This window comes from Lissotriton helveticus, chromosome 11 (assembly GCF_964261635.1).
Source record: "Lissotriton helveticus chromosome 11, aLisHel1.1, whole genome shotgun sequence".
NCBI classification, from domain to species: Eukaryota; Metazoa; Chordata; class Amphibia; order Caudata; family Salamandridae; genus Lissotriton; species Lissotriton helveticus.
In genome coordinates this window covers 831772065-831794287 of record NC_136072.1, presented here as the reverse complement: position 1 = coordinate 831794287, position 22223 = coordinate 831772065, and the positions used below count along the sequence as shown (strand labels likewise).

Here is a 22223-nt window from a genome sequence, read left to right as displayed (position 1 = left end):
TGTTAAAGGTAGGACAAGCCTGTGCATGATGTGCATGTTCATGCATGATGTGTGTGGCATGCCCTGATAATGAAATACTGCCAATTTAGTTTTTCAATATTGAAAGGCTATCTGTCCCATAGGATAGAATGGGGAGTTTACTTATACCATCTTATCTGCATAACTGCCCACGGGAACATGAAAGGAAAATGGATTTTAGTATGCCTGAATCAGAATCTAAAGACGCATCTTTTAGTAAGGATTATTTTTACATTCTGTTCTGGTTTGAAAATATCACTTTTAGAAAATAGGTATTTTCTCACTTAGCCATCCAATGTGCCTCTGCTTGCTAGGTTTGAATATTGAATGTCTGGCTGTGGAGCGACAGGAACTGGGGATGTGCATTCTGTTCAGACAGCCACAGGGGGAAGGGGGGGGGGGATGTGAGGTGTCTCCTGCCTTTCCAGGTTGAGGTTGGGCTGAATAGACCTGGGCTGCATTCAGAGTAGGGGGGAGGAGGTTTTTTTCACAACTGAATGGGCCTGGTCTGCCTTGGACAATGCTGTCTCCACCTCCTGCCGGGCAGCTTTACCAGAGAGGAGAGAACTGGTTCTGACGGGGCAAAGACACTCTCTGCCTCCAGAGAACGAAGGATTTTGTACTATAAAGGGGGGCCCAGACGTTTAGATTACTTCTGGGATTCAAGAGGAACCTTTGCCAAGGAGAAGAGCTGGAGAAACTGAGGAGAAGCACTGCCCCTTTGTTGTGTGCTGTCTGGGGTTGGCCTTCAGTGGCTGTTTCTGCCAAGGAAAGGACAAGGACTTTGTGTGTGCTGTGTCCACTGCTTGAGGAAGATTCCAAGGGTTTGAAGGAGAGCTTGTCTCTTGTTCTGACGTCTCAGGAGCTTCCTTACTGGGAGTTCTGACCTGCCAAGAGGTGTGTGCCACTGTTCTGGGCCTTTGGAGGTTGTTCCTGCCTTTGGGAGCTGGAAAAGCAATGCAACTAAGCGCAACGCATCTGCACCTGTTTCTGACGCATCGCCAAAGACACTGACAAAGCGCCTGACTGCAGTTCGAGAAATGCTGCATCGAGTGCACCGTTCTACGAAGTCTAAGATCATGCACTGATTCCGACGCAAGCCCGGCTGTGCGGCTGCAAGAATCGTTGTACCGCTGCTGCAAGAGGCGACGCATCCCCAATCCTCACGCATCATATCTGGGCACCATGCCTGCAAGAAACCGGGGCCGCAGTAAGAAACCCACGCATCACCTCCCCACACATTAAGAATCGGACGCATCACCTCCCCTTCAGAAAGGAACCGACGCACCACCTTCCCTGGGCATAAGGAACCAACGCATCACCTTCCCTGTGACAGTTTTAGTTTGAGAGCGTGACGCATCGAAGGTACTTTGTGTGAAAAGTGTTGCATCTACAATTTGCTTTGAACAGAACAGTTTCTACCTTTTATAAGTCTTATTTTTATAACTGTAGTGTGGATTTTTGTCGTTTTGGTCTTGTTTGGTTTAGATAAAGATTACTTATTTTTCTAAAATGGTGTGGTGTCCACTTGTACTGTTTTCACTGTATTACTGTATGTGCACAAATGCTTTATACAATGCCTCTAAGATAAGCCGGTCTGCTTGTGCCAAGCTTCAGAGATGGTATTTTAGAAGTGTACCCCCCCTTATCCGGACTAGGAAGGAGGGTTCCTACTTGGACAATGGTACCTACCTCTGCCAACTAGAGACCCCATTTCTAATAACAGGTGTCCTGTTCACTCAGAAATTGAAGCAACGATAAAGATGCCTTTAAATCTTGTTTATATTCTGTCACATTTACTATGTGTTTAGAGACAGAGGTCAGAAGTCATTTTGTGTCTTACCATTTCTTTTCTTTCTCCAACTACAGAGTTCCACTATTTTGTAAAGTGAACTGTGTGACATGCTGTACATAGTGTGAAATTCAAGGTTTTAGGGTGTCAGGTTTGTTTGTAACACAACATTTAAATAGCGAATAGGTGAACTACACAAACATATCAACATTGTTTTCAGTAGTAGTAATGAAAGCCCATTTTTTGTAATTCTGTGTGAACAAAATATTTTAACAGGATGAAAATAAAATCAGAACACTTTACTTGGTGATGTGCAAATGATAAATATGTTGGCTGAAACCCAATTTTCACAGATTGTTTATACACTATGTAGTTTTATCAGTAAAACTACATGTTAGTGGGAAGCTATTTGTCCATTTCAGTAGGAAATTTACTTTCTGTAAATGATTGTGTGCTACCACATCATGCTTTAGTAATATAGGGCCATATGCACAAACCTTTTTCTAGGTCGGAAATTAGCCAATTCGCAGAACTGGGTCGTTTGCAACAGCAAAAAAAGGTTTTTAAAACGCTTTGCTTCTCCCAGATAATACAAATGGGTTGCAATGATCGAGATAATGGTGTTTTTTGAGAAGGAACCTCCAAAGGCAGGTTTAGATTGAAAAACTGAAGCTTACACAAAGGAAAGAAAATCCATTTTTATCTGCGTTTTACAAGATAGCATAAAGAACACAGAATGTCAGCTTTTGCACATTCTTTAAACCGGTAGTGAGGTGCCATGATAAAGAACATTTCTGTTGTAGCATCAACCTTCAAAACTCATTAATTGTGTATGGCTAGGTGAGAGCTTCACATCTTCACTTTAATTTTTTGGGGGAGGATTTCTGCAAGCTACTTTGTGCACACAAGAGAGGTACCAGTTAGTAGCATTTTATCGCTCCATAATGGAAGCATGCACATGGTTACTACATTCAGGGTGCCACCAAAATTAATTTGACCCGTTATTGCCTTCCCTTTAGCACTTCAAACATCCAGGAATGGTGAGGCTGCCTTACAAGCAAGATATATTAATGCACTCTACTATTCTATAACCTACTTGAGATCAATTCTCTGGGTGTGATGGTTTGTGGAGGTTTTGCAAAAGAGGAGATGGTTTCGTGAAGTGGGTGGCAGGGCAGAGCACATCCTCCAAGACCCATCTGAGACCAATTGACGGATTTCACATTCTACCCCAAACCAGTAATTGCTAGGTTTTAAGTGTTAAATTGTGTAGCTAAAGACAAAATAAGGGTTACACGGCTAATTTGAATTATTAAACAACTTGGTTTCCTATTCATCTGCATCTTGTAATCATTATTTGCACTCCCCCAATTTTCATAACTGGTCCCAATGCTCAAGTGATTCCAGGCTGAGGAAGACTAAGTAAATCAAAGGCGCCTGACATTGAACCATTTTGCCACCTCACATGACCCTTCATGAAAAACAACCCCTGAGCCAAGCATTACCCCCCCGCTCACCATACTTTAGGAACAGAGGAGCAAACACCCATCAGCATGTGTGCATATCTACTACATCTGGTAACGCTATACAAAATGTCTATATAATACGACCCATCAATGGACTGGTAGTGTTCCTCAGGGATCACAGCCATACTCCAGTAGCCTAATACATGTATATTAATGACCAGAGTATAACCAGTCCCGGTTCACAAAAGCATGGCCTCCTGTTCCAACAAATATGGGTCCAGGCGTCCATAGATTTATCACCCTAAGATGAACCACAGCTAGCACTAGTTTGCCCTCATAAGTGAATCACTGATCTCAGCCAATGGGCATCAACCCAGGCACATCAAAGCCCTTACATAGACGTGTATAAGGATAGCAAAGGGGTCTGTCCCATTAGACCCAGTAGAAACTGACAGCATTACCTCTGAATCTCCTCCATCTTCACTCTCTCCTCTTCCCACATGAAGACCCCTGTCAAAGCAGCCATCAGCTTGCAGGCGCCACCCTGACGCCCACGGAACCTGCGCCACAAGCAGCTGAAAAGACTCTTGCGGGACCGTTCAGAGTATATGTTGCTGTAGAGTTGTCCAATCTGCTGGGCCCTTCGGACCCGCTGTCCAGTGACGTAACTGCAGTGGCTGGCAAGTAGTGAGAGAAGGCTCTTCTTCTGCCGAGGTCCTTGGGACGAACGCCTCTGAAGCCAGCTGAGAACCCATAGGAATCCACTTGCCATAGGGGTCCCTGGAAGCCTGAATTCCCCAGCCTCAGTACGTGTGCCAGCCCGAGTGGCAAAGCGGGCCGGGTTAATGTAATAGGAATAAAAACCTGCTGGAGGTGTCCTCTGCAGGGAGTGCCACATATTTGCCTCAGCTCTCCGCTCTGCAAAAAGACAAACATGGATATAAGAAACCACTCCGGTCAGAATTAAATTATATTTACAAGGACATAAAGTGACTTACATCTTGTTTCTCCATTGGATAGGTGCAGATTTTGTAACCCCATGCCACCCCCTCCCGAGATCCAGACTCAGCAAAGAGTTGCTGGGCAGTTTCAAAAGGCAGATTTGTGCTGATAATACTGGAACACCGATGACATCACAAACGTTTGCATCATGACCTCACAGTAGGTCACACATAATTCAGTGTAGGAGAACACAAGACCTCACGTTTTGTCACAGAAACAAACTAAGAAATAACATGTGAAGTAAGAAGGTCCGGAGATCGGTGAGGTAAGTAAGCTGTTCTTTATTTATTATTCAACAGCACCCACAACCAAACGCTCCCGCCGCATACCAGGATCTCTGACAACTGATTAATGTTGTCAGAACCCTGGCACACAGCGTTCAGCATCAGATTGCAGAACCATATTCAAATAGATACATAACAAGAGCGAAGCATCCTCGAGCTCAGATCCTGGCAGGAGGATGCTCGCAATGACTAAACACTACAACATATCCCTCTCCATAAAGAACCAAGTGTAAAGGAAAAATAGAAAACGAGAAACCTTTAAGTAAGGGTGATGCGATTACTACAAAATAAATCAAGTAAATAATACAGAATCATGACAAAACATAGTCATTCAATTTGGAAGGCAATCTTCTACAACAAACTCCCAATTCCAATGGTAAGGAATAGGTGTCAGCAGTGGTGACAACAGAACCAGGGGCAGAAGCACACGCCGGACTGGAATGTACAATGGGACACCAAGAGGTGGAGGAATTTTCAATGACGGACGCTGTATCATTGTGCCTACGATGACAGAAGGAGGAGACCGCTTGTCTCATGTAGATAATCTTCTTCTTTATTTAAGATTATAATATCAGGACCCACAGCGGTGAGCTCCCAACATTTAGAGCAGAAGAGTAGAATGAAAATCGAATACAGTTCCAGAACAGAACTAAGTAAGAAGTAGGAGAAAGAGAGAAAGGGCAGAGAGCGATAAGAAAGAATAGAAATAGAGGAAATATAAGAACATTACACATCTTCCCCTTTATGGGAATAATATGATATGACAAAATCTTTAAAGTGTGTAGGTAATTTACAAATTCTTCTAGGAGGTAAAACATTGTAAGAAGGAAGAGGAGAGGTAACAACATTGGAATGAGAAGTGGATGGTGGTATGCTGGATGCAATACATTTGTTAACATCAACATGAGGAATTTCGAATAAAATAGAGTCATCTGAATCAGGAGTTACACAAGTTTTCATGTGAATGATAGCTTGAACATTGGAGATAGGAACAAGTCTACCTTTATTCCACCATTTTCCATCTTGCAATAAACAAGCACTTAGTCCAACTTTGGAAATCTTGTAAGGAGAAGAATAGGAAGATTCTCCTTTTGTGACATAAAAATGTTTCTTGATAAGAACCCAAGAACCAACAACAAAGTCTTTGGTCTGAACATGTTTTCTTAGATAAAAATTAGATTTTTTGCTTGCTCTGTGCTAAAGAGACACGTTGACGAAACATTTTATCATTAGAATAACTGGAAGACAAAGAATGTCGCTCCAACCAAGATGGAAGAAGTTTGGTACGACATTTCCTGCCTCTCAGCAACTCAAAAGGAGTTAAGCCACTAGTAGAGTGAGGCGAGTTATGATAGGCATTAACTTTGTCTTTGAGAAAAAGACAAAAATCTAAACCAGAAGAAAGAGCAGTTTGAATGCCTTCTTTAAGAAAACAATTAGCTCTTGCCACGAGGCCATTTGCAGAGGGACTGTATAAAGCAACTTGAAGATGCCTAATATCCATCTCTTTCAAACATTCTTTCATGGCATTAGAAACTAAATGAGTTCCATAGTCGGTAACTAATTCCTTTGGAGGACCGTCAAGAGAAAAGTTAGAACTGGCTGAGTGGAGGCTGTCTCAACAAAAGAAAAGTATATCAGTTTCGAGAAGTAGTCAATAAGAACAAGTAAAAATATTTTAGAATTATGCAAAAGTTGAAAAGGTCCAGCAAAATCCAAGGCAACTTTCGTCCAAGGATTATCCGGTAAAGGAACTGGACGAAGGGGATTATGTGTGGTCTTCCAATGTTTGTCTGAAACAATACACGGAGGACATAAATCAATAAAAGAAGAGACCCGAGTATTCAAAAAGAGCCACCAATAATTTTCTGTGATTTTCTTACAAGTGGCTGTAACTCCCAAGATGTCCATCAAGTGCAATAGAAATGAGTTTCTTTCTCAGAGAAAATGGAGGAAGAAAACAAGCATTTCTAGTGCAAATTTGATTTTCCAAAGACAATTCTGAAGAAATTTGAGCAAATGGTTTTAAGTCATGAGGTAAGTTGCGAATGGGAGGCCAACCTTTAACAATATATTCAGAAACTTTTTTTAAAATATGGTCATTTGAGGTAGCTTCAAGCCACTCCTTTTCAGAAATAATACCATTGGAGAAAACGGAAGCGTCAATAGAAGCTACAACACAACCAAACTCATCAATAGTGTCATCAGAAGAAGGTAAGGGTAGACGAGACAGGCAATCCGCTCTGAAATGTTTTCCCTTGTTTATATTTAACAGTGAAATTATATTCCTGTAATTTGGAAAGAATCCGCACAAGACGGGCAGATGCTTTGCCTAAACCATCACCTTGCAGGAGGTAGACCAAAGGTTTGTGATCAGTGTACAAAGTAAAGGAATTTTCCCAAAGAGAAGTCTTAAATTTGGAAACAGCCCAAACACAGGCTAGTGCCTCTCTTTTGATCGTGCTATATTTGGATTCAGCCTCAGATAAAGATCTGGAAGCAAAAGCGATTGTATGATCTTTATCAAAGACTTGTTGACCAAATACAGCACAAAGACCAGTTAGACTGGCGTCCACAGTGATAGAACAACGATGGCCATGTACAAAAGGACTCAGAGCAGGAGCATTAACCACTAAGTTATTATTAGTGAAAGCAGAATTAATATCATTGGTCCAAACAAAAGTGGAGCCTTTCTTTAAAAGTGATCTTAAAGGTTGAACAAGAGAGGCATAGTCAGGTACAAATCGAGCATAATATTCGCACAGACCTAAAAAAGATCTAAGACTATCCTTGTCTGAGTGAGGAGGAGCTTTAACAATGGCTTCTACATTTGAAAATTTGGGTTTGATACCTTGAGGCGTGATGGTGTGACCAAGGTAATCAATTTCATCAACCAAAAATGTACATTTTTCCGGTTGTATGGTGATTCCTCTGGCATTTAAAATGGAAACAATTTTATGTAAAGCTTCCAAATGTGCTTCTCTCGTCTCAGTAAAAACAAGAATGTCGTCCTGAAAAGCCTGAACATTAGCAACATCTTTAAAAAGAACATCCATGGCTTTTTGAAAAACTGATGCTGGCGAGACCAAAAAGCTTGTACGCTCCAAAAGGAGTGATAAATGTTGTAAGTTCTTGAGAATCAACATTTAAGGGTATTTGATGATATGCGGCATGCAAATCGATAGTAGAGAAATATTTTGCGTGTCCAATATTTGAAAGCATTTCTTGGATATGAGGAAGGGAATGGCAATCAACTATGATGTTGCGATGGAGGGACCTGAGATCAACACAGACGAAGATCGCCATTTTTTTTATAGCAAGAACAATGGGTGAAACCTATTCTGAGGAATCAGTAGAGGTAATGATACCTTCTTTAGTACGTTTTTCCAATTGTTTTTTTAGATCAGGTTTTGACACTAATGGGAACAGGCCTAACTTTATGGGTAACAGGTATGGCATTGGCTTTAAGTCTAATAATATGTTCAAAACCTTTGATGATACCAATGTTGCTGCTGAATACCAATGGAAAATCTTTTTTGAGTAAATCAATAGGTGAAAAATTATTAAAATTAACATTGTCAATAACAAGAATAGGTGCTTCTCCCAAAACAATAGGATTTTTGTGACCGGGTTTAAAAAAAAATACCCAATCTGGCTAAATCCCTCCAACCAACCAAATCTCTTCCTCTGATTGCAACATACATTTTGGTTTCGGTAAATCTTCCAAGAATTTGTAATGAGCCGCTAAAGAAACCCAAAAGATCAATATCTTTCTCACCAAAAGCCTTGAGAGAGATATCAGGAGCTTTAAGGTGAATGGAGTGTCCCCAAGTATTAAAAAAGGTGGTGTCTGCTAAAACAGTAATAGGAGCTCCAGAGTCGGCCATGACTTGTAAAGGTTTATCATTAATAAAAGCTTCGCAGAGGAGACGTTCATACTCAATGGAATTGGAAGGTTCATCTATGGAGAGAAGTAGATTAGAAAATGTGTTGTTGCAGTCAGATAGAGAAACGGTAGAATTTGATGTGGAAGGAGATTCTAGTTCTACATTGTGAATTCTAACTTTAGGAAAAGAACGTCAAGATCCTCAAAATTCTTGAAAGTGACCTGTTCTTTTACACTTACTACATTTTTGTTACCCAGAGCAGGACAAGAGGGAAAATTCGTGATATGGTTTTTTGAACCACAGCGAAAACAAAAGCTACGTTTAATATCTTTGTTAACTTTAATAGGTGAAATAGAAGTTGAAAATTCAGAATTATCTGAAACACAAGAAATTGGAGAATGACCCTCTTGACCTGACAATGCCTGGGATGAAATTATAGAGCGTTCAATACTTTTACCTATATCAATAACCTCTGAAAGAGACGGGTTACGACATGTTAAAAGACGTTCTTGCATTTTCTTTGAGAAACAGTTAAAAACAAATTGGTCCCTAATAGAAATATCTGTATAGTTCTCAAAATCACATGTAGAGGCAAGAACACGAAGAGCAGCCACATATTCTTCAACTGATTCATCGCTGGCTTGTTTCCTTTTAAAGAAGCTGTGTCTTTCCAATAAAACATTTGGTTCATCTGAAAATTGTTTTTGGAGTCTTTCTTTGGATTCAATGTAAACATTCCATGCGCTATCACCAGAAGGTCTGGGAAAAGGAGGTAAGTTGCTAAAAAAATGTTGTGCAGCTACTCCTGCATTCTGTTGAATGAAACGCGGCGAGATAATTTTCAAAAATATGAATCTATTGTCTCCATTCTATTTCAGGTTTGCCTGTTTTTTGCAGAAAAGTTGAAGGATGTAAAGCGCTGTCTGTTGATGACATGGTTTCTTGTAAAAATGTCAAAAGAAATAAATCTGTATGACAGCCACGGGTTAAAAGTTATCACATTTTGTTAAAACACAGACTGTAAATAGCTTCAAAGTATTGGAATATTAAATAATGGTTAATTTTTTTACTGAAATTGAATAAATAAAACTTGCAGAATGGTACAATGTTGAGATAATGAGCCTGTATATATAAAAAAACTCAATAGGATTGCTGAAAAGTAGAACTTTAAAACATCATGAATAGACTTAAGAATGCTGTAAAAACGCTGATGCTGGAATGCTTGAGCGTAATAAAGCAGCATGCAATCTGAGTATGACAGACAGGTGGCGCTGGAAGCTAAAGAATGTTTAAGAAGTTAGCACTATGACGTAGACAGTGCTGAAAGATAAACGCTCTTAAAATGCAGATGAGGTGGAGCGTGACAATGCAACTCGCGCAAGGTAGCTCGTGCTTGGAAAGGAACGCTTCGGTTGCTAAGGGAACAACAAAGCAACTCGCGCTCATGATCGCGCTGGCTTGAATGCTGGCTCGAGCGCAAACAGTCATAAAGTAGCAGCGCCTGTATAAAAAATATATTTCGACAGACCTGAAGGCTGTGGGGCCAATAATTTCAATGAGGCGAACAAAGTAACAGTATAAATACCGCAGGACGTCCTAGTTGTCACGTCTTCAACAGGAATGAAAACAGCTGATGTCCGTGATGCCGATTTCCGTTGGTGGGAGGGAGAAATATAGAAATTTCGAAACCCCACTCCTGGTACCAAAATATGTACCGACAATGAAAGAAGAAGGAGACAGCTTGTTTCATGAAGATAATCTTCTTTATGTTATCAGGACCCACAGCGGTGAGCTCCCAACAGTCAGAGCAGAAGAGTAGAATGAAAATCGAATAGAGTTCCAGAACAGAACTAAGTAAGAAGTAGGAGAAAGAGCAGAGAGATAAGAAAGAATAGAAATAGAGGAAATATAAGAACATTACAATCATGTAACCACTGAGTCCAATCAGAATCCTCCAATTTCTGTTTAGATAATTTAAGCAAAGAACCAGCCTGTGAATCGGAAAGGTGTACCAGCGATCTCTTGTTCCACCAACCCTTATTTCCAAGTAAGGCCGAGCCCCTGCTGACACCAGTGACTTGCACTGGAGGGGAAAATTTTGATAAACCTTTTGACACTTTTTTGGGATTTTTAATGAGGACCCAATCACCCACTCTCAATTCTAGAGTATTAAAAATGTTTGCAGCATCATGAGCGGACTTCATGAGACTTTGCTTTTATAAAACTCTAGATGTCAAATCTTCATTGCAATGAATGCTCTTGTTGTGCTTACTGAGTAACCAATTAAGACACACACTTGTGTGAGCAGTACTACCCCTTAAGAGGGAGAATAGGGAAGCATCTGTGGTGCAATGAGGAGAAATATCATAAGATCACAACTTGGCTTCAAGGAAATCCTGTACATCATGATGGGAGGAAAGAGCTGTTTGAATGGCGTCCTTAACTAGTCTGTTTGCACTTTTGACCAAACCGTTGGGAGGTTGGTGAGTATAGGGCGACCTTAAAATGTTTGACATCACACACTGTTAAAAATGAACTGAACTTTTTGGAGATAAAGTGAGTGCCATTGTCCGAGTCTATAACAGATGGCGAGCCTTCCACAGAAAACATCTTCTTCAAAAATTTAATAGCATTGGTGGAATTGAGTGAGTCACAAAACATGTGATAAATCCATCATTTTGAGTGATAGTCAATTAACAAAATAAGATATTTAAGGCCATGGGGCATGAGATCAGAACGTCCAGAAAAGTCTCAACCAACTTTGTCCCAAAGTTTAATGGGAAAGGGGACAGGGTGTAGGGGTGTATTCATAACTTTCCATTTTTTATCAGATAAGAGACATTCAGGATGTGAATCAATGTAACATTTGACCTGAGATTCTAGGGATGGCCACCAATAGTACAACTTAATGAGTTGTGTAGTCTTTGAAAACCCTAGATGACCTTGGTGCTAAGTTTGATGATATCATTCCGGAGACGGGACGGGGGGGACAAATAAATCATGTCTCATGACCATGCCATTAACCAGGGATAATTCAGATGCTACCATGGCAAAAGCTTTAGACTCATTAGGAAGTTTCCTATTTTCTGGCCAGCCCTTCACAATATAATCAGTGACAAGTTTGAGATTTTCATCCTTGTTGTAAGGTTCCAACCAGGATTGTTCAGTAATGCTGGGGCATAGCTTAACACCATCAATAGCAGCAACCACACATTCTGTATCTTCTAAGTTCTCAACCTCTGAAGGATCATGAAAAGCCATACGTGAAAGGCAATCAGCCCTGACGAAAAATGGAATGCTTGTAATTTCGAAAGCAGTCTAACCAATCTGGATGACGCTTTGCCAAGCCCATTACCATTAAGTAACTGCGTAAGAGGCTTGTGGTCTGTGAACAATTCGAATTCACGACTCCAAATGCAATTTTTGAACTTGTCAATTGCCCAAACACCTGCAAGAGCCTCGCATTCAATGGTGCCCTAATGGGTCTCAGATGGTTTAAGCATCCTTGAAGAAAAGGCTATGGTGTGCTCTTTTCCTGAAACCCACTAGTCAAGAACCGCCCCAACCCCGTGAGACTGGTGTCAACCATTATAAAACACTTTGAAGAGTCATGGAAAGGATGTAGGGCAGGTGCTTCCACAATGAGTTTTTTTAACTCGATCAAATGCAGACGAAACGTCTTCAGACCAATCAAATTTAGAGCCTTTCTGAAGGAGAGCACGCAATGACTCAACAGTTTGTGCATATCCTTTGACCAAACGGGCATGATATTCTGCTAGACCTAAGAATTATCGAAGGGAGTCTTTGTCTTTGGGAGAAGAAGCGTGGCTGATGACTTTGATAAGTGACACCTTATGCTTATTTCCTTCTGGAACCAAAGTATGACCCAAATAATCCAATTGCTGTGTGGAAAATTTACATTTGTCAGCCCCGATTGTCATGCCCGCCTCATTTATTTTGGAAAAAACAGAAAATAAATTGCTCAAGTGTGTTTCCCAGTCATCATCATAAACCAAAATTTCGTCCTGGTAAACCTGGACCCCTGGCATGTTTTGAAAAAGATTATCCATCATTTTCTGAAAAACACTGGCCGCAGAGACCAGGCCAAAAGGAAGTCTAAGGTACTTGTATACTCCGAATGGTGTGACAAAAGTGCTGGACTCTTGGGAATCTACAGTTAAAGGTATCTTGTGGTAAGCTGAACACTGGTCAATGATAGAGAAAAATGTTACCTCACCCAAGTTAGCTAGAAGTTCGTGAATTTTCGGACGGGGTGGCAGTCAATTAAGAGGTTTTTATTCAAGGTGCGCAAATCTGCACATAATCGGACCTCTCCAGATTTTTTTCGAATGATAACTATGAGAGAAACCCATTCTGAGGAGTTGCAAGGAGCAATGACACTATCATCACATAAAGACTTGAGTTCATCCTTCGCACTAAGGGGCAAAGGACGTATCTTATGAACGAAGGGTTGAGCGTTTGACTTAAGTCTAATCAGGTGTTGAAAACCTTTGACGGTTCCTAACTTGTTGGAGCAAAGCCTGGGGAATTTATCCAGAACCTTTTTGAGATCAAAAGTGTAGTTTGTGACAAATGGCCAATCAGTTTTGGGATGTGGATCATTCCTAGAGCCAGCAGGACTGTAGCCTTGAGGAGGATTACCAAGGGTAATTGGGTTATCAGAGCCTGGAATAAGATGTAGTTCCATTTCGGCGAGATCTTGCCAACCAATGATGTTGCGTCCCCTAACCACAACATATACCTTTGTAAAAATGCACCTCCCTAAACATTCTACTCTTGAATTGAAATAAGTCAACATATCCATCTCAAACTCACCAAACGCTGTTGATGTCTGTTTGATATAATGTAATGGATCCTTGCCATTTCTCAAGAAGCATGACATCTGATAAAATGGTTATAGGAGAGCCAGAATCTGCCATGAAAGGAATCTCTAGATTTCCAAAGAATGCAGCTCCTATGGGACCTTTATCACAACGAGGAGTAAAAATAGAGTTACACTCAATTGAAACAATCATATCTTGAAAATGATCTGTACAATCATCAATGGTTTCAAAGTACTCAATGCTGTTATCTCTCGTAGGTCTTTTGGACGATCCACATGAGCCTTGAAAATGACCTATTTTTTTGCATAGAACACAACTTTCTCCAAGAGCAGGACACATGGGCTGAGTTACCCAGATGTGATTTGGATCCACATCTGTAACAAAAAGTGTTCCCTTTTTTAACAAATTGTCTAACAGGTTTGTTTGTGGAGACAGCATTGACGGAATTAACAATGTCTTGCGGAGGAGTTTTGAAAGAGTTGAGAGATTGATCACGTTGAAGGGCCTTGGAGGTGATGACAGATCTCTCAATGCTCTTAGCAATATCAAGTGTTTCTTGGAGTGAGGGTTTTCTGAAACCGAGGAGGCGTTCTTGAATCTTTCTTGAAAAACAAGAGAAAACAAATTGGTCATGAATATAAATGTCAGGATCCGCCTCAAGCTCACAAGTTGAATCTGTAGAGGAATACATTGCACAGTTGCCTACTATTAGCTCCATCTTCACGTTGTTTTCTCCTAAAGAAATTGTGTCTTCAAAGCTGATGCTTGACTCTTGGTCATAATGTTTCGCTAGGCGAGATAATGCTTCTTGGTAAGAATCCCAATGTTCAGCATCACCAGCTCTCCCGCAGGTGTCGGAAATTTTGGTAAATTTTCTAAGACATGTTATGCAGCAAGTCCTAAACAACCATACAAAATTGCGACTTTACGTTCCGGAGAAAACTTGACAGCATCAATGGCAACAATGTGGTTCTCAAAAGCTTTTACCCATTGACGCCATGGAATGCTGGATTTGCCAGGTTGTTGTAAAAAGGGAGGAGGTTGCGCAAATTGTTGAGAAGTAGCCATAATATAAGATTAGATGACCAATACAATGTGAAGAATGTAGTGCTGTAAATAAAATGATTAGTTTAAGTAACATTCACTACAGTTGACAACATGAGATAATGAATAAAATGTGGATTTTGAAAGTGAGACCGTCACCGATATTCACAGTTCCAGGCTAAATTTTGCGTAAAAACTTGAAGTAATATGGCACGGTGAGCCTATCACCGAGTTTGAAGGCTTAAACAAATAAAATTGTAAAATGTAAAATGAAATTGAAAGGCTGTGCCTGTCACGAAGAAAGCGTGCAGGCTGTATCCTACCTGGGATCGATGAGAGATCACAATGGCTTAGGAGAGACAGCTCAGGGAAAAGCACCGGCTGTGTCTTCGTAGCGTTGGGTTACCATAGTAACCATAATAAACCAAGCAAAAGATGTCCGCCTGCGTGTGGACGCTTACGTGAAGCGCGATGAAGTACTAGCGTCAGGAAGCGTCTTGCATTGCTAGGCGATGGAGCGTCGAGAGGGAAATGCCGATGAGTGTGACGTCATCAACTCGCAGCCGCAAACCTGCCCAAAACTGCCGAAAGTGCGGTTCATGCAGATGAAACAGGTACAGCATAAAAGGGTCCTCCGCTTTGAGCAGCGGCGTGGAAAAGCGATGAAAAGGAGGTTCGAAGAGGAGTTGAAGAAATGTAAAAATTTGGCTGGTAGGTGCTGGGCGCAGCTTCGTCCGCTTGTCGCCAAATGAAGTAAGAAGTTCCGGAGATCATTGAGGCAAGTAAGCTGTTCTTTATTTATTATTCAACAGCACCCACAACCAGACGCTCCCGCCGCATACCAGGATCTCTGACAACTGATTAATGTTGTCAAAACCCTGGCACACAGCGTTCAGCATCAGATTGCAAAACCATATTCAAATAGATACATAACAAGAGCGAGGCATTCTTGAGCTCAGATCCTGGCACGAGGATGCTCGCAATGACTAAACACTACATGAGTTGTAGAATTGAGATAGAGATAAGGCAAGACTAAAATCTACTATGAAACAAGCATTTGCAATGCAATAGGTCTCGCATTAGGAAATTTTGAGCTATTGGTATTGTAAATGGCAAATATTTTTTATTTCTGTGTTGGTTTTGAAAATAGCTAAATTAATAGCTTTGTCATTTACAATGCCAATAGTTATAACTTTCGCAAATGTGACACCTATAGCATTTGTAATGCAATATGTGTTGTATTTACGTGACTTAGATGTATTGCTATTACAAATAACAATGGCTTTTAATTTTTTTAACTAATTAGTACTTAAATAAAAGTTATTGTAATTTATAATAGCAATAGCTTAAACTTTTGTAAATAATGTTTGTGAAGATTGTGTTCAGTGTATTTTATTGTGACGAAAATCCAAGAACAGAAGTGAAATTTTAACATCTTTCTGTGACTTTTGTAATAAAGATGAAACATTGAGAGAACATATTTGAACCAGTTGTTGAATGGTTGGACAGATTGATGCTGTGATGGCGCAGAGTGATGTTGTGGTGGCGACGAGTGATGCTGTGGCGTTCAGTGATGCTGTGGTAGTGCATAGTGATGTTGTGGGCCCCTGAGTGATTCTGTAGTGGTGCTGTGGTGGTGCTGAGTGGTGCTGTGGTGGTGGTGCTGAGTGGTGCTGAGTGATAATGTGGTGGTGCTGAGTGATAATGTGGTGGTGCCGAGTGGTGCTGTGGTGGTGCTGAGTGACAATGTGGTGGTGCTGAGTGACAATGTGGTGGTGCTGAGAGATAATGTGGTGGTGCTGAGAGATAATGTGGTGGTGCTGAGAGATAATGTGGTGGTGCTGAGAGATAATGTGGTGGTGCTGAGAGATAATGTGGTGGTGCTGAGAGATAATGTGGTGATGCTGAGTGATAATGTGGTGGTGCTGAGTGATAATGTGGTGGTGCTGAGTGATAATGTGGTGGTGCTGAGTGATGCTGGGGTAGCGCTGAATGATAATGTGGTGGTGCTGAGTGAATGTTTGTACGGAGCAACAATTATAAAGTAGTTAGAGACAAGAAAAATACTAGCTATTTACAGTGAAAAGTACAGACCTAGTAGATTAATAAGCAGAGTAAGCAGGAGGTACTGCAGCACATGTCTGTGAGCAACGAGCAGCGGCGTACACCAACGTCACAACCTGGGATTGAGGAGCACAATGGACCTCCGGGACTGGAGCGCTCCTTTGCGCACGCGCCAAGGGATCAACTGCAGAGGGAAGCGCGGCCGGGGTTAGACACTTGTCCCAGCAGAACGAGTGAGAGGGAAGAGGACACAGAGGGAGGGCTTCGTGCAGAGGCACGCGCTGAGTCAGACGGGGGCGCGCGCACAGGACGCAGCCGCCACGGGACCTCTCTGACTGGATACTAGCAGCGGGCGCGCGCTCCAGATGGTACTGATCCGGGCATTGTCAGAGCCCGACTGTGTCAGGGCGGTCATGGAGGGCCGCGGGGTGATGCTCTAGGAGACAAGGGCCACCACCTCCCCTGCCAGCATGAGCACCTCCGCCGCCAGCCCTGGCACTGCGCCCAAAGGCCCCTGCCGTGCCGCTTCGCCCACTACCTCGTCATCTGCGGGACCGACGCCGACTGCGGTCTGGAGCCTGACGAGCTGTCGGGTAAGAGATGGAGGGGGACCCGAAGAGCGAGGGGGTTGTGTTGTGACTAGGATAACTCGCAGCAGTAGGGGTATGGAGGGAGAATTAGGAATATCGTCCAAATGTGGTTTAACACATACTGTAACCGGAAACCTAGAGTCCGGGTCATGGGTGGGGGTGTACATGGCTAAAAACCTTCAGAGTAGCATTGGGGATAAAGTCAGCGAGTCCCACAGATTGAAAAGCCCCGGGTCATTTAGGTGAGACACAAGGGGGGGGGGGGCGCTTAACATGGGCAGATGAACTGTTTATGTGTGGTGGTATATTATATGCCGTATTTTTTCTGTGGCCACCTGGCCTTGAAGTTGGCCACTGCGAGTGCAAGATCTCGCCTCCCCCGTGACCTCTAGTAGGAGGTCCCTTCCAGGAGGTCAGTGAGGCTATTTAGGAGGACCCCACATCTGGATATTCCTCTTTTGGTGGCCAGCAGCATATATGCGAAATATACAGCACCGGATGAATAAGATGACAATGTAATGCCCAGTGGCTAGAGAATTTTTCAGGATTTAATTAATAATAAACATTCAACTGTTTCAGGATGGGTGTCAGAGGTTTGTCCAACAGAAGGGCTACGGGTGGAAACGCTAGGGACTCATTTTGGTCTCTTCTATACTATAAGTAGGCTCACGTGGATATGTTGGAAGCATCCAGTCGTTCCCCTGTTATGTTTTAAACCACCGATGTCGCAGGAGTGTGAAAAGAATGGTCCGTCCTTTACTAGAACTTTTCTCCCTTGAGGCCGAACACAGCGAGCAGTTAGGGACACTCCCTGCAGTTCCCCGCACCAGGAACGTCTCCAAACATAAACAGGATGTAATAAGGAAGAAAATGCACGAGTACAGACAACACAGGACACGTCAAGGCGTAGAGGGCGGGAGAACGGGCTGTACGGCCGCTGTTGTCAAGGGCTCTGCACAGGGAGTTCTGCAGAAGCTCACTTGCCATTGGGCGCAGGGTACTGTGTTGTTTGTGAAGTCTTGTCTGGTCTTTAGCCCGCCTTCTATTCCAGCACACACTTAACAATCCTTGGATTGGTTGTCTGTCTCAAAGTGAGAGCACGTTCGACCAATCCACGTGCTAAATCGGCAGCAGACCTAGCCCACTTCAGCCAATGGGCGGAGCCGCGTGTGTCCCGTGTGCGCTTAGGTCGCGCGGTCGCTTGAGGAACAGGTAAACAGCGAAAGAAGATAGGGTCGCGTGCAGACCGGACACAGAAAGAGGGTAGCGCGCGCGCACACGGACACAACAGTGGCTGCTGCCGAGAGGAACCCCCTGCCAGCGCGTGTCGCCGCCTCTGCTGGGTGAGGAGGCGCGAGCTCTGGACACCGCATGCGCCAGGTAAACCGACACAGGCTGCACCCCAATGTGCAAAATGGGGGCGTAGGTTATGGAGCTGGTGATAGTGCCTTAGAGCGGGTTTATAGGGCGTAACGGGCCTGCTGCTTGCAGAGGCCTTCCAAACAGAGAGCGTGCACAGGTGTGGGTGTGTCCGCCCGCCCTTATATACACGGGTCTACCCTTTGGTGCCCCATGCTGTTGCCTTTGCTGACCTTGACCTGCCCCCTTCCTTTTAAGCATATCTCGAAGGTTCCATGTACCTAAATTGTTGTCAGTGCCCAACAGCTGCTGCGACATAGCCCTGCACAGCCCTGGGTAATGCAAAGCTGCAGGGCTCTTCATCGCCTGTGTTAGAAGCGTGGAGCTGTCGGTCTGTCCTGTGGAGCTCCGGTGCAGGGCATTCAGAGCCCCATTAACGAGCATAAAGAAAGGCGTCTGCCAGTGCTTTCAAGTGGTCTGCATTTTGACAAGAAAGGCCATTTTCTAATAGAATCCAAAAAATACAAGAGATGTGCTGAGGTAAGGGGGAGGAGGGGTGTGTGTGTGCCTGCGTGTGTGTGTGTATGCGCGCGCGTGTGTGTGTGCTTCTGTGAGTGTGGACGTGCGCGTCCACAAGACCAGAATCCCCGCGCGTGCCCCGGTCTGTCTCCCTTGAGAGACATCTCGACGACAATAGGTCTCGAGAGCGAGACCTAAAAAGAACAGGCACTTCCATACGTCAATGAGGTTGGGTACTGCTACTCTGGAGTACTGTGGCTATTTCTGGAGGTTCTATTTCAGAAAAACATGGCTTATAACAAAAAGCCAAGACACCACTGACAGTGCAGGTTCCGCCGCAAGTCCTTTAAAAGGTTTGGAAATCCAAACATGTCTGTACAGTCAGGATGTAGAGAGTTTGCCATACAGGCATCAATGTTTATGAAGGGAATAAATAATCTACAAAACAGGAGGACAAACACAGAACTAGGGCTGCTAATACACAAAGTAACAGGGAGTTGGAGAGAAACTCAGGGTAACACAAAGAAATCACGTCACCCTAGTCTGAGTGCAAGTGGATCAGGAATTGTAAACATTCGAGACGAAGCCTAAGGAGCAAACCCCCTGAGACCAAACAAAGGGTTAAACTAGCAGGGAAACATAACGATCACAATGAAAGGAGATAAACACAAGCTTTATTTTCACCACCAGAGGCAGGACCCGGAGATTATGTTTCCATCATTTCCTCACAGCTATCCTCAGTGAGTTCCACATTACACAGCTCCAAAGTAGAGGAACAGACGATTAACTGGCACCCCCAGGGGTGAAAAAAGGAGAAGATGGTGAGAACATAAGAGAGAAAGGGCACATGGAAAAAATTAAGGAAAGGGTAACATACAAAAGCGCACAGGGAAAAAAGAAGGAAAGGGGAAAATTACAACGCATCTCCCTCCCACAGAAAATAATTATGAGATCGAGAAAACTAATACTGTAACCCAAATACAAACAGTGTAAATTCTGCAAAGAGCAGGGATTATTTGCAGGGAAAATGTGACTTCAGTTCAGATGGTCTCCAGAAGCGTAGTATGGAAAGAGAGGAAGAAATCTTTAAACCTCAAGGATATTCACCATCCACTTTCTAACTTTCCCGCATTGGCCTAAACCGTAGTCTTTTTTTGAGGGTCACGGGGTGGGGAGGGGAAGAGTTGGGGGTTCACTCATCTGGGTGGGCAAATCCAGTCTATGTATGCACATTTTTTAGATGTAACACTTCGCCCCAACGATAATATTTATATAGGGGGGGGGGGGGGAAATTTCTGGTTTGGGTTTAGGGTTTTTTTGAATTGCACCATGTGTGTGTGTGCTATGGAGGAGTCTGTATTTATTTTGGTAATCATTTATTTTACCCCATTCTTGCATTACCGACCTCCGTTTTGTGATTCAGCCCTGGCGGGAAGTGCGCCAATTTAGTTCCAGCATGCCTCCTCTTCAAGGAGACAGAAGGGCAAAGTGGCTTTATTGAATGGGGAGTGGTGCACCACGCACACAGCATATTTTTAACCCCATTTTTCCCGAAGTGCCTCAGACCATAGCAAGCTGCAACATTCTTTTATTACATGTTATATCCTCTCAACCATAGCGAAGGCCTTAGGACAGCATAAGGCAGCATTTTCGTGACAACTTGCAGGTTCAGTTAAAAGCTTATTAATATAATTGCATGTGAACGGCACCCCGTTGTCAGTCACCAAATCTCTTGCATTCTTAACTCTATAAATGTCTCCCTCAAGAATTCCACTAGCACTTGTGAAGTGGACAATTTCCACAACAACCTACTAAAAGTGACAGTCAACCAAAATCAGTATAAGCCTGCCATACCTAATCTCCTTGCGCTATCGATGAGATCTCAAAGCCAGTTTTCACCACGGGTAGTTGGGAACCTCTACAGGACTTACTGGGGGACCATACCTGAACTTGACTTGATCACTTGAACCTAATACAGTCACTTGCTTTGTGACTGGTCATATAATTCATACCAGGCCAGCAGCAATTCCTTACCTGGTTTTAGGAAGGCTTATGCCTATGTGATTTTCATTCGCCAAGCCAACTATTCTTTCTCTTAGCTTGGTAAGGGGATTAATCTAGGTATCTTGGAAACACCGATTACCTAGAAGGTTCAGTTAGTCTCTAATATGTCAGTAGGGTTTCAAATCATGCTTAGAAGGCCATCTTTGGTGCACACATTTTTAAAATATCTCAATGTTCCATCATGCTCATTTATTAACCTTCATTCACTGTGGCCAATCACATCCCACATTCCCACTCTCTCTCTATGTGTACTCTCAATAGGCCATCTGCCACTACGTTACTCAAATCTGGCAAGTACTCTGAGGTAACCGGACAGTCGCCTAGCAACCCTAAGGATGGTGCATGCAGAATTATCTGAGGTTAACACAAAATAACGGGTTTCTGTACTGTGTGGACCACAAATAGTAATCCCTAAAGGAAAAATATAAAGGTGTTTAATGTGCCCAATAGCATGCTAATGCCTTGTTTTCAACCAAAAAATAGTTTTTCACCGATTCTTAGATTGTCGAGGACTTGGGATAATGTAGGCCATAAACCTTTCAAGCTAGCGTTGCTAGTTACAATGGTTTTCCTATTTACATCAAAACACCCCAAGATGGGAGCTTTCAATATTCCATTGTTGAAGTAAACGCCTATTGGCAAATTTCAGACATGCTGCATTGCATATGCTTCTTAATGATAGACGTTAAAGGCTAGACAAATCTACCAACCCCTGCACAAATTTTGAGAACATTCTATGAGCCTTAGAAAAAGATCCGCCAATCTGGCATTTGTCTTTTTTAATGGGCAAAGGTGTGCTTCTAAATAATGTCGCAAACCCCAATGAATTTTGCAGGAAAAAAAAGTGTATTTAGTGGTAAAATTGGGTTTGACTTTGCATGTTCTTATATGATCAGTATTTATACACTGAAAACATCTTTTGATTAACAGGACTATTTTTGTAATAGTGAGAATTGATATTGCCCAATTCTCTTTAAGTATTAATATGTCTAGAACTTTATGTATTTTAGGTACTTTTATATTAATGAATTGTAACTGTAATGTAAATCTTTTTTGTGAATTGTGGACATTGATGAATTAGTAATTAATTCTAACTTGTTGACCAATAATTTAAATGTGCAGATACGTGGGGAAATAGGTATCTGAATAGTTTTCTTTTTACCACACAAGTAATGAATGTTTGTAGTAGTTTTATTCACCCAAAAAATTTGAATGAGTAGTTTTTCCAGCAGGGAAAAAAAAAACATATGGAACACCTCTCGCAAGGTAAAAGTGTGGTACTCCACACCA

At 42.5% G+C, this 22223-nt stretch overlaps 1 protein-coding gene across 1 annotated transcript in view; it reads right to left on the bottom strand.

Annotated features, from left to right (window-relative positions):
- The window catches only part of STARD7 (StAR related lipid transfer domain containing 7), a 158910-nt gene that overhangs the window by 110342 nt on the left and 26345 nt on the right, over positions 1-22223 (bottom strand). Inside the window, exon 2 of the mRNA XM_078667008.1 lies at positions 3738-4194. Coding sequence (XP_078523134.1) covers positions 3738-4174 — 437 coding nt within the window. The 5' untranslated portion in view covers positions 4175-4194. The remainder of the gene's footprint in view (positions 1-3737; positions 4195-22223) is intronic.